Consider the following 12,587-nt stretch of genomic DNA (forward strand, 5'->3'; position numbering starts at 1 on the left):
GAGTCAGACATGACTGAGCAATATTGAGCATACCTTTTCCAAACTCAGAAGCAGACACCTTTCTTCATGACTGGCACTTGCTAAAGAGGATGTAGTATTTAGACTAGGTACCAACTACTTTGCCCAGCAGAATTCAGTCTGCCAAACTTAAATTCTACCCTAGACAGCAGTCATTTGCATTTAGGGATACAGTCATAGAAACAGCTGTGATATTTAAGGTACATAGTGCCAGGGAACTCAATATTTGAAAGAAGAGGTAACAGCCCATCTTTTTATGTAGTCCCCAGAGCCAAGGTAGGATAATAAAACCCACTGAGGAAAATCCAGAGTGAAGGTGATACTGAGAGCTCAAGTCAGTAGTGGTCAAGACCAGAGCAAAATGACTACTATGGCAGTCTGTATGGCTGCCAAGCCATGGAGGAGACAAGAGCTGAGGTCATTTCTAAAAAGCCGCCTATGATGGTACACAATAAGCACAAAACTTTCCTTAGCCTGCACCAAAGGTTGTGTACAGTTTAGATAATTATAGATCCTGAGGTCCAGAAGGAAGTGCCCTAGTTAAGTTGTAGCCAGAAAAATAACTATGCCAGGAATGTGGACCTCTTCCAATATCATAACAAGGAAACCTGGACTCCTCCCTGACCTCTGTAGGTTCAAGACTGACCCCCCCCCCCGCCCCACCAAACTAGGGTTAATTCCTACCAGGCTGGCTGAAATATGTGTTTTGAAAAGTTTTAGTAAGCCTGGACAAAGTACTGGACATTTTAAAGAGAATACTTGAACCCAATGGCTTCCTCACAGAGCCCCACACTGGAAGTTCTACCTGGGATGTTTCAAAAATGGTTGAGTACTCATTATGTGTCAAAGATTGTTCTGAGCACTTTCATGGATTATCTCACTTTAATTTTTACAACAAACTATGAGTTAACAAACTCAGGAATTAGGTGCCTGGATTTAACATTCTGTACCGCTAATTAATAGCGGTGTAACTTTGGGCACATACTTAAACCTCTTCATTTTCCCACCCATAAAATGGAAATAATAGTACTAGCAACAAGTAGTTGTTAATATATAACACACGTAGATTCTGTGGCACACGGCAAGTGCTCAATAAATGTGAGTAACTATTATGTATCTTGAGTGTTTCACCCCTTACTAGTGGTGAGCTAATACTCCGAAAGTTTCTGGCAGTGTTTCTGAGAATAGAATTAGAAAAAAGGCCAACAGTGAGGGCATCTACAGGTCCTTGTGGTTGTGCTAGTACAGCATCTGAGTCTCCAGGTAGACTTCTGGGTCCCTGAGATACCATAGAACGTGTAGACCACGGTTCAGGACTAGCTCACACAACCTGCCCCAAGCCCACCACATAAAGATGGGTGCCACTTGCTCTCCAGTTCAAGCTCTGCCACACAGGGCTTCGGTCCCCCACCCAAGGGCCACCGTCTAAGGCTGGGATATGAAGAAGGCGCAAACACCAAAAGGAAAAGCTAGTAGTTTATATAGATAGATATATAGATATATAGATATTGATATATATTGTTTACATAGTCCACAAGTTAAATGCAGGTATCCATAAGAAGAGCATTAACAATAAAAATACAATCTGTGTGTAGCCAAGTACAGAGACTTAAAATGGTAAAACAGCAAAAAGGATCTCACAAAAGTACAAATATACAGTACAAATTGATTTATTTAAAACAGTTACAAAAAAGCACAACAAAATAGAGATTATCCTTAGAATTATTAATGCTTTGTTAAAGATCAGGTAGGATTAGAGGGTAAGAAATGGTATTGGGTGGGGGGAGCACCTGACTAGTTCTAAGGCTTTAGATACAATGCAGTTGATTACATATTAATTTAGCCATTACATACTGGGGATAGTAGTTGGGGGATCAGTAATTTATCTACAGGGAACTCCTACACAAATCAGATCCATCCATCAGACCTCCCCAGTGCCGTCCTCTACTACTCCTCAGGACCCTAAAGCCACCTGGATGACAACATCCCCATCCTCCCTTCTCCACCCCACTCCCTACCCATATATTCTTCCCTCCCCTAAGGTGCTGTGCAAGCTGAGAGCAGTCTGCTCTCTGCAGCTGGAACATACACTGTTTTGGCTACAGGGATCCTGTGTGTGTGTGTGGGGGGGGGGGGTTGTAGGGGACAGCCTTATTTTTAATACTTTAAGTTTGCCAAGCGTACTGTCAGTCTCTTCCCCAACACAAGCTTCTCTTGAATGCGAGTGTCAAGCAAATGAGAGATGAACCCTCCCTTTAGCAACCTCAGTGATGCACTAACCACTCGTAGCTCACAACTATGTGCAAACTCCCTGTGTGGGGAGTGGATGTAAAACCACTGTGTCAGCAGCTCGTTCACACTCGTACACACACTGTCTCTCTTTCTGAAGAATCTCAGTCCCCATGACAGTCATAAAGACCAAAATAAATGCTTGCAAGTTTGACAATAGGTAAAGGCACATGGGCTGCCGCCACACACACTGCAGACAGGAACTCAATTTGAGGCCATTTTCACTGCTGGGCATTTGCAGTAGAATGGCTTGGGGGAATCACACAGACTTTTGAGTTTGCAGTCTACCAGGGGAGGATCTAGGCTTAATAGGAGAACTAATAAAGAAACCTTAGTGTGAAAAGTGCATTTATTACTACTGTTCCTGCTGGGGAGGCTCAGCAGGGCACACTGCACCACCTCTCCTCCTTCCGCCCCAGGCACTGTGCATAGTCTGAAGGTAAGGAGAGAGTGCAGTGGACTCTAGCATCTCAAGGGCCAGCATCATCCTAGGCCCAGATCAGACGTGTGGCCCAAAGATGGATCCTAGAGTTGAAAGAGCAACTGACAGCTGCAAAGACCCAGATGCATTTTTTATTATTGCATAATGCGGGAGGCCCTGTCTATCCCAGGGAAGCTGGAGGGTGAAGGCTTCCCAGTAAAGGGCTAATAGGTTCCTGGTCAACATCCAACCTTGCATGGTTCAGATCTTCAACTGTAGTGTACACTTCTTCCCATCTGGAAAGTACTGTAGCTTCAGTGTGGTTTAGTAAACTTAGCCTCAGAGGCCAAGAAGTCTCCCTAAAACTTGGCCACTGCACTATTTGCTTTAAGACTGTAACTGAAATCTCCCGCGGCCAATTCAATCAACCAGGTTGTCTTTACTCCAACGGACCCAAGCCCTTTCCTAGTCAACTCATGTCTACCCTTTATCTCCAGTGTGATCACTCAACTTTTCAACATGCCTGCATCTTGCAGGCTGAAATCATACCACCACCCCGTGCATATTCTATGGTGCCCAGTGGTAAAAATAAAACTAAACCCCACCTGAGGGTCTATTTCAAACCCTCCCCCAACCCCAGAATCCATTTAACTGGAGCCAGATGAACCTCCCTGGGATGTTGACACAGGTCCTAACCTGGTTCCCCGTCATTTAACTTTTAAAACAGGATACAAGGTATTATAAAGGAAAGAAGTGAATACACAGAAAACACCACTTACAGGACCCACTTGTCTCTTCTTCAAGAGTCAGATATTTGGAGCCAAAGGGCTCCCAAGACGCACTGAAGCCACATCCCTTTGGATTCACCAGCCCACCAGCAGCATTTCATACCATCCCTACTCAACATGACTTTGCTACAAAGTAACCCTTGCACAGGTAAGGATGGACAGGATGCCTGGGTCTCACCTATATGGCCAAAGACACAGAAAGAGTGCTGTGAAGGGCAGCAGGCAGGACAGTGAGTAGACAGCAGCAGTGGCAAAGCAGCACAGACCAAAGCCCCTGATGTGACAACCAACTGAACCAAGAGTACAGAAGGGTCAGTCCAGACCTACTGGCCGCCCCTCCTCGCTGGGCGACCGTGCTCAGCTCTGACCTCCCAGTTTCCCCTTCCCCCTTGCCAAACCCCTTCCTTGTACATTAATCTTGATAGAAATGGTTATCCAAGACTTGGATGTCTTACTTGTCCTTCACCTGGTCCCCCTACTCCCAAACCGGTGTAGGCAATTCTGCTTTAACACCCGAGTTAGCCATCTTCCTTTCTATGTCTAACCTCTAGGATGTCCTACCCCTGACACTGGCCTTCTCCAACTGCCCATTGCCCCCTAAAGCTGACAGCTTGCCACCAAAACACTCACTCTTTCAAAATGTTCTTAGGTCTCTTATAATAACACTTATGAAATCTTCACAAGGAAGAATGGACACACCATAGATTATTCATTCCTCACGCCTGGAAGAAAAGACTCAACCAGAGGGAAAAGGTAAGGGGAATGCCAGTGCTCTGACCAGGATCTAGAGCACAGGGCTTCTTTCCCTGGAGACCATACTTTACACAAGACACCTCTGCAGCTCAGCAAAGTCAAGTGATCAATATATTACATATGCATGGCACAGTATCAGGGGAAGTGCTGGTATTGCCTTACCAGCAAGATGCAGAAGAGGAACAGCAGCAGAAAGCTCAGGACCCAGCTCACCAAGGTGCACAAGATTTTCTCTTTCCAGAATTAAGTGAAGTTACCACGCTAGGCAGTGAGGGGTTTTTGTATTTAAACTACTTGGCGTGTATCTGGTTAGACAGAGGTTTGCTCCCATAAGAAGCTCGGTTGTTATCTGTGGTGGGTATTTCTTGAGTGTTTATGGTGTGCCTGTCACTATATTCAGTGGATGAGCCTTCCTAATGAGAAAGGAGGTTTCCGAGAAACCTGGGTATGAGAAACTGGGAATGAATTGCTTGTGGAGCAGCCAGAAATGAGGCTCTCTTTGGAGGCCTCCTCTGAGAGGATTCCTCAAGACTCAGCCCCACAGGGCCCCAGTGTAGAAACAAGCCAGAGAAAGCAGCATTGAGAGAGAACGGGGACAGAGAAGCGAAAGGACATGATCCCAAACGTGTACAAGGGTGAGTGTTCACCAGACATGGCTGGTGTTTGGTTCTGAGGTGAACCGGAGACTGAAGTGATCAGGTCAGCAGTTTCCTTTGGACAGGCCTCCAGAAGCTGACTGACCAGGAAACTGCTTGCAAGGAATGAAACCGTGGAGTGTAGGGCTTGGAGCAAACAAGCCGGTCTCAGTCACTTTGTTCCCCCAGGAGAACAACCTTTAGCACCTGAACACTAAGAATGACTCCATTCTCAGAACTCCCCCTCCCCCCAGGAGGTAGGTAAGATTATTTATCCCCATTTGGCAGCTGGGGAGGAAGTGAGAGAGTGAGAGGTCACAAGACTTGCCTAAAGTCTTTGACAGAGCAGAGGTTTCAGACCTCAGAGGTTTGGGACTCCGGATGACAAGCCAGGCCTCGGCCAGTCCATCTTGAAAGGCCAGGGTCATATCCTGGGAGAAGCCTCACCAGAGAACTGAGTGGACAATACCCTGAGTTGTTTCAAGAGTCTAAAGACCCCCCATACAAACAGAACATCCACCCACCCACCTGAAAGCTGATGGGGGAAGCCTAATTCTCAACATCCACTGGAATCCCAGTCCAAGCTAATGCTAAAAGTCATGAAGAAAAAAATGGGCTTAAGACACGGGGGCCCATGCAACTAAGATCGAAAAAACTCTTTGCAGAGGAATAGTCCACCACGAAATGAAATCTAGGAGACTTTTCAGGTATTGAAATATTATCAAGAGTATCCCGGGGAATTCCCTGGTGGTCCAGTGGTTAGGACTCCATGCTTTCACTGCTGAGGATCCAGGTTCAGTCCCTGATTTGAGGAACTAAAATCCCACGGACAAAATTAAAAAAAAAAAAAAAGACTATCCCAACACCTTAGAGCTGGCTGTGGGAGGAGACGGCTTAGGGAAGCCCAAATGCGGGGAAAGGGAGTGGAGTAAGGAGGGAGGGACTCTCTAAAAACCTAAGGATAGGCACTGCCCAGCCACTGATACTGGCCCCGACCCAGGGCATAGTTCCATTCTTGTTTCCCCGCCAAACAGTTCAACTACAGGAGAGGAGGGGACATGACTCTGAGTTTTTAAAACTAGAGAATAACTGAAAGGGAAACCAGAGAGACCCCCTACACACCAAAAACTAGAGGTCTTGGTCAGAGTGGACAAAACCAGTTTTGTAGAAAGGGAATGGCAATGCAGCTAAAAATCAGGCCCAGGTCAAGACACCAAGCAGACAGGTTAGGTCAGCAGAGGGCGGGGGCAGCGCAGGCACTTAGGCACAACAAAGACAGACAGAGGAGCGGGCATAGGGGCCTTGGGCAAAGGGTCCACTGGCTCTTTTGAAAGTCGCCATTACCAACTCAAGATTCAGGACAATTTCAAAGTGGGTCTGGCACACTGAGTAGGAGGGGCTTTGTTAAGTCAGCGCCCTTCCAGAAGCTCTGCCTAGAGCCTGGTCAGTCTGGCCATCAGGTCTTTCTCCTCATATCCCGCAACTGGGTCCCCACCAAGGTAGGTCTCCACTCTGAGCCTTGGAGGGGCTTCTCTCTCCTGGTGGGATGCTAGAAGCCTTGTGGGAGGAACGATAGGGAGAGACGGGAAATGGCTGGAGCAGAGGGTCACGCAGAGTCCCCTGCAAAAAAACCCAGCCTCCAACATCTGTAACAAAACTACCCTTTAAAGTGCACAGCTCTCAAAAGAAGAGTTCTGGGTGGGAACCCTCTTACTTCCAACCATGGGGCCTCCTGCCCTCCCATCACAAAAAAAGGAAAAAAAAAAACTTCAGACAGCTGAACTGCTACTATAAGCTGTGGATCATCATTTTTGGCTCTTTCTTTGCTCCCTCCCTCTGCCACCTGCTCCCAAAGCCTGACTCTCTCCTTGCAGGAGCCAGGGATGAAGAGGAAAGAACAGGGGGCCCTGATATTTGGAATGTTTCTTATCCTGCATGCACCCCCTTCCTTCCTTGGCCCAGGCCTGCTGCTCCCCATCCCAGCACCCCAGTGGGGGCTGTTCTGAAAGGATGCCATGGGGTGACAGGTAACAGACCCTGCCTCAGGAGGCTGCCTTTGTGCCGCCTCTTCCCCACCAACCTCATTGCCCAGAGAGCTACCCCCTGCTCGGCATGTGCAAATCCTCTGCTCTGCTCGCTCACGGTGAGGCCCAGCTCTGGGGTGGAGCCCCAGGCCAGGTCTGGGATAAGTTCATTTCCCCGCATTAGAGCGCCCTTCGATGGACAGCTTCACCTCCTGCGGAATGAAAGAGGGACGAAGCAGTGCAGCCCGCGCCTCCTCCCCTTGCGTGCTGTATCTTTGGAAGCTCGGAGCCGACCAGCAGGCCTGAGCACCAGGCTCTGGCTGCGAGGGCTCTACCGACCGGGAGCCCTCGCCTGACGGCTGGCTTTTCCCATCACTGTCACATTGCTCTCGGGGTCCCAGGACTGTCCTCTCAGGTCTTTCTCGGGGAGGACCCAGCTGGCCTGTGGGAGCACAGCTGGACTGAGAGACTGAGTTACTGTTCAAGCTTTGTAAACTGATAGAGATGCAGACATCTCCCACCTGGAGCCGATGGCAGGGCAGAGAGAAGAGTTGTGCAGTCCGCCCGGGGCTGCAGGAGGACCAGCCCTGGCCATAGACGAAGAAGGGGTGCTCAGGGGGCACCTCGATGCTCACTTTGCTCTGCTGCTCACCCACCACGAAGTGCAGCATGACAAATCCAGGCCACTGGCTCTCCTGAATGTCCACAACTGTGCTTGAGTCAATCTTCAGCCCCCCGCTCACTTCGGCACTGCGCACAAAATCCTGTGTCTGGAGGTCCTCCACCCGCTTCAGCTCCCCGGTAGCCAGCTGGATAATGGCGCCCTTCATGAAATGGGAGGGCAAATGGGAAGAGGTCACGGGGGGTGGCGTCGACTCCTTGTCTGGGAAGGGGGCTCTGGCCTGTATGTCCAAACTTGATGCCACCAGGATCTCCGAACCCACAGGGAGCAGGCCTGGGTCAGTTCCAGCGGGCACCAGGTTGCCATTGGCTACAACCACTGCTTTGGGGAAAGGTCTATGCTTCAGGGGTTCCTGGTGGGAGTGAGGGGAGACCCCTCGGGCCTGGTTTCTCTCGGCCGTCTCGGTGGCGCTCCTGGCTGGCCCTCGCCCCCCGCCCTGGTGGTCGGGGTTATGGTGGGACAGGTTGAGGGGACTGGGCTCATCCTTCCTCTGAGCTGCCACCGCCCGGTAGTCCTGAGACGCTAAAGCACCCACCACCCGCTGGACCTCAAGGTCCGTGTCTGGGGTCCCTCGGTGTGCTGGCACTGCCACCTCCACCCGTGCAGACTGAGAACCTGAAAACAACTGTCCATCCATCACGCATTCGGCCACTGGCGCCAGCCCCTGGCCCTCGCCCTTGCTGCCAGGGGAGTCAAGGGCTTCGCTTTCCCGTCTCACTAAATTCCGATCTCGCAGTCTCTGTCCATTGGCAGCGGCTGCTTCCAGAGCAGGCTGGCCCTCCTGAGGAGTAAGAACTGGGCTGGCACCTGCAGGGGCAGTTTCATGCAAGGTGTACCCAGCAGGGAGCCTGGACATTTGATAATAAATGGGCATCCGGCCTGGAGCGAGGTCCAGTGGCTGAGTACTCGAGTGATGTGGCAACTGCCCAGGCGGGGAGCTGGCAGAGGGGGCTTTGCTGAACGAGTGGGCTGGGGATGAAGCCTGCGGGGGAGGAGTGGCTTCTTCTGCCAGGAGTGAGGCATATGGCACAAAGTGTGGAAGGTGAGAGGTGGCAAGGTTGGCAGAAGGAGAAAGGAGGGGACTCGGGAGGAAATTAGGTGGCACGGCATAAGGAAGGCTGTACGGAGACCCGATGAACTGCAGAGAGGTGGACGGGAGCTGAGCATAGTGGATTGGGGGATAGTGGATTCCTGGATGTTGAATCAGAGAAGACGCTACATTAAATGTGGGGGGCAAGGGGCTCATGTTCACCACAGACGGGAGGCCAGTTGGGGAGAAGGTGGCAGGTGGCACAGCCACCTTATACAGCATGCCATACTGGTCCACCGTCAGACCAGTGATGGCCTCAGCTCCATCACCCCCCAGGCTGACTCTGGCTCCTGCCTGGCTCTGCCCGGCCACCACAACCCCTCGGGACCATTCAGAAGCATCACTGGAGGGTGTGTGGTTAGTTGAGCAGCTGGTGGTTCTCCCCATATCCTCGCTGGTCACGGGGAGGTCTCGTTTCTTTGGTGGAAGGCATTCCTGACTCCGCTCATGAACAGGTTTCATATTGCTTTGTGGTGTTCCTGGAGCCTGGAAGGGGTCGGCTTGCTCCTTGGGGCATCAGAAGGGGCTTCTTTGTGGCTCCCCTGCACCCCTCTGTGCTGTTGGCTGGGGCGCCCACATCTGCTAGGGAACAAATCAGAGGCAAAGAACAGTAACCCAGGGGTAAACCAAGTCAAATGGAAGAGCAGGAACTGCATCCATGGAGGAAGATGGAACCAAGGGGACTGCTGGGAAAAAAAGAGGAATGAGAAAGAGGCAGACAAGGATGCTAACCCCCCTCACTCATCCAGCCAAGGGCATGAAAGAAACAATCACAAAAACCACACAGCTATAAGGTCAAGCATTCAAAAATGTGGAACGTAACCTGTTGGTCCATGACCCCAGGGAAACCAACAGCGTCATGATTAGCTGTGTCTCTGATGCGAACTCTGACTATTTTGAGTCTTTTCCCCTAAGGGGGATTTGAACACATGGTCTTTGCTGCTGGGTCCTTAAGTTTCTCCTTTTGTCACCAAACACTACTGTGCTATCTTCTTTCCTGAACGTATGAGCTCATCCTTGCTTCCTTTCCCCAGCCTAATTGGGGTTATGATTTCACCTACCCCCCTCCTCCCTCCCAGGCCTTACCTCCTTTGCCTCATATCACCACTACCCCAAGGACCCAGGTGTCAATAGGTCCTGAGGTCTGCTTGTTTTTTTAAAAAAATGCTGTTCCTTAAGTATGTTACGAAAATAAGTATCTTCTTTGCCCCATAAAATACTACATTTAAACTTGGGCCCTATGAGGAAAGTGACTGTACTAGTATTTTCTAGAATTTATTTATTTCTCCTTTTCTTCAAAGAGCAACAAAACTCTTCTGACCTCACAAAGACTTTGTGTTCCCTAGTCTGGTGAAACTTCTTTTCCTCCAATGGACCACCTTCAATTTGCCTTCTTCACTCACTCCCTTTCTTTCTTCCTTTGCCAATGGCTCCTTTAAGATTCTGGTTCCATTCCCCAAAACACGCCTCTTTATCGCTATCTTAGGTCTATGCGATTTATAAGAAAGTTCTCTCTCCCCTTTCCCTATCACCTTTCATACACGCTTTTGTCCACTGTCACAACTTATCATTTTGGTCTGAATACTTGGACACGTATGAAATTTGTCACCTATTTCTTCCAATCAGGCTTCAGTTCTTTGGCTCTGAAAAAATATTTCTATGATTATTACACTCTGTTCTGTTTTTCCACTGTTGATTCCAGATGTTTTTCTGCAACAAGGTATCCAAAGCACCTCTATTACCTGAGCTTCCAGTGGTGCTTCTGAGAAGTTGTAATAAGAAGCAGTGTCCTCCCCACTGGCTTGGGAGCCTAGAAGACAGAAGCAGGAATCGAGTAAGCGGGAGCCTAGCCTCTGACGATCCCCAGGATCATGAAGAAAGCGAATTCTAAAGCCACAAGGACATTAAAGTCCAGGAGTTCTGCCTCAGCTTCTCCTCTAGGGGTAACAACACATTAAATTCTAATTTGTAGGAAGATGTTTCTGGGAAAAAAAATTTCCAAGTGTCAAACTTTACTGTTTTCCTTAACATCGTCTTCTTCATTCTCTACCTGTACCTATTCCACCAAAGGTTACATTTATTTCCAATCCCAGTTTCAGGTAAATGCACAAAGTGGAAGACTCAGCACTGTCCCCATGTGAACAAAGGGAAGCAGGAAAAAAATCAGTCTCACAGATTTCACTTTTATTCTGGGCTAATGAAAACATAGATGTGGAAGTTATTTAAATGAGAAAAGAGGCACTGGAGGAAAAAGAACAATTATTTATGTTTCTGGGGCAGAAAATGAGGTCAAGGGGGAGTCACTCAAAGGGAAGCCTTATTAACAAATTTCCAGGGTTAAAAAAAAAAAAAACAGTCTCCTGTGTGTGTGTGTAAATTTCTAAGTGACAACTTTGTAGCAAGTGCTGAATCAGGTGTGACAGAAACTGAAAGTATTGCCTTCATCCTCAGGTACCGCAACAATGGGAAACAAAACTGCTAAACTGTCAACATCTGAATCTACACCTGTCACAAACATTATGCACTGAAGACCAGAGCCTTAATCTCTGAAAACAAAGTAATGTTGACCAGTACTTGTAGAAATTGTTGATACTACCCATTGTGCTTTCCAAGTCCTACAGAATACTGCAAGCCTCAAACCAAAATGAAGGTATTTCTCCCTTAAGGTCGGCAACGTGCAGATATATTAAAAAAAAAAAAAAAAAAAGGAAGAAGACAGGAAAACAAGATGGAAAGACAAATTCTTCGTTCCATAAACACAAAGATACACAGAGGGCACAAGTCTTGCATTCCTTCTTTGCCAGCAGTTCCAGTAACTGAAAAGCTGTTAGCTTTCTCTGTCATTTCCAACAGAAAATGGGGTCACATCTTCAATTCTAGAATGATACTTGCCTCTCATGACTAAAACATTAAAGAAAACCTGCCTCTAGGTCACAGAGGGGTTAGCCAAACAGAGGCTAATAAAAGGACTGAAAGAGGCAAAAGGTCTGCGGGAGTAACAAAGAGCCAAGGCTATGCACCAGGTTCCCACAACGCAAAACACATTTTGGAATCTGAAACGTTAGCCTCTTAAGAGGCTCAATGAGGATTTCACAGGGCAAGACGCAGCCTGTGGCCCTAACGGAGCTAACGGGAAAGGAGGACCATTCCGGAGAGCTGCTGGAGCTGCCAGCACAGCTCAGAATCAAGAGGTTGAATCCAGCCCCAGACTCGAATTCGCTGAGGGCTAGGAGCTTAGAACAGACATGGGCTAAGGCTTCCCTTGATCCCCCAATCACTGCCCCAAAAGGGGTAAGGCCCGAAATTGGGAATTCTGCGTTTAGAGAGTGGCGGGTCGACCTTTCAAGCAGAGGAGTAAGGGCGAGGCCCCGCAGGCGCTGCTTCCTTGTTTGGGGGCCCCTTCCCGCCCCGAGGACTCGGACAGCCCGGGCCGCCAGGACACAGCCGCGGGGGCGCAGGAACCTGAGGCAGCTCTCTGGGCCAGGCCGGTGAGAAGCGATCCGGGGTCTAGGCGAGGCCTCTTTAGCTCCCTAGGTCCGCGGGGCAACGGACTCTGGGGGGCCACTTCCTTCACAGGACCAACCCCAGGCCTGCTTGGCCCCAGTGAGGTCGGCGGCCTCAATCCAGGCGACACTCACCGGCCCATCTCACGGCGCTCCCCGGGCTCCTCCCGCTGGTCCCGGAGCCGCCGCAACAGCGGCCGCCGCCATCCCCGGCCCCGGAGCCGCCCCACACCCAGCGCCCCCCCAGCCGGGCGCCCGGAGATGGCGTCAAGCGCGCCCCGCCCCCGGCGCGGAGAGATGACGTCAGGGCCCCTAGTCGGAGAGCGACGCCCAGGAGTACCCCGAAGGGGAGGGGGCTGGCTCCCCGCCTGTCACTCCCAGCGC

General features: G+C 49.7%; 1 protein-coding gene across 2 annotated transcripts; it reads right to left on the reverse strand.

The window, feature by feature from the left end:
- Window positions 1,484-12,440, reverse strand: ATXN1L (ataxin 1 like). 2 transcript variants are annotated; one of them, XM_005692215.3, is made up of 3 exons: window positions 12,339-12,440; window positions 10,443-10,510; window positions 1,484-9,279 (listed from the first exon to the last, which is right to left on the reverse strand). In XM_005692215.3, the coding sequence occupies exon 3, from the start codon at window positions 9,160-9,162 to the stop codon at window positions 7,096-7,098; it is 2,067 nt and encodes a 688-aa protein (XP_005692272.2). In that variant the 5' UTR covers window positions 9,163-9,279; window positions 10,443-10,510; window positions 12,339-12,440; the 3' UTR covers window positions 1,484-7,095. The 2 variants fall into 2 exon arrangements, with proteins under 2 accessions (XP_005692272.2, XP_017917726.1); XM_018062237.1 differs by having other exon boundaries at window positions 1,484-9,282.

This window comes from Capra hircus, chromosome 18, assembly GCF_001704415.2.
Source record: "Capra hircus breed San Clemente chromosome 18, ASM170441v1, whole genome shotgun sequence".
Lineage (NCBI taxonomy): Eukaryota > Metazoa > Chordata > Mammalia > Artiodactyla > Bovidae > Capra > Capra hircus.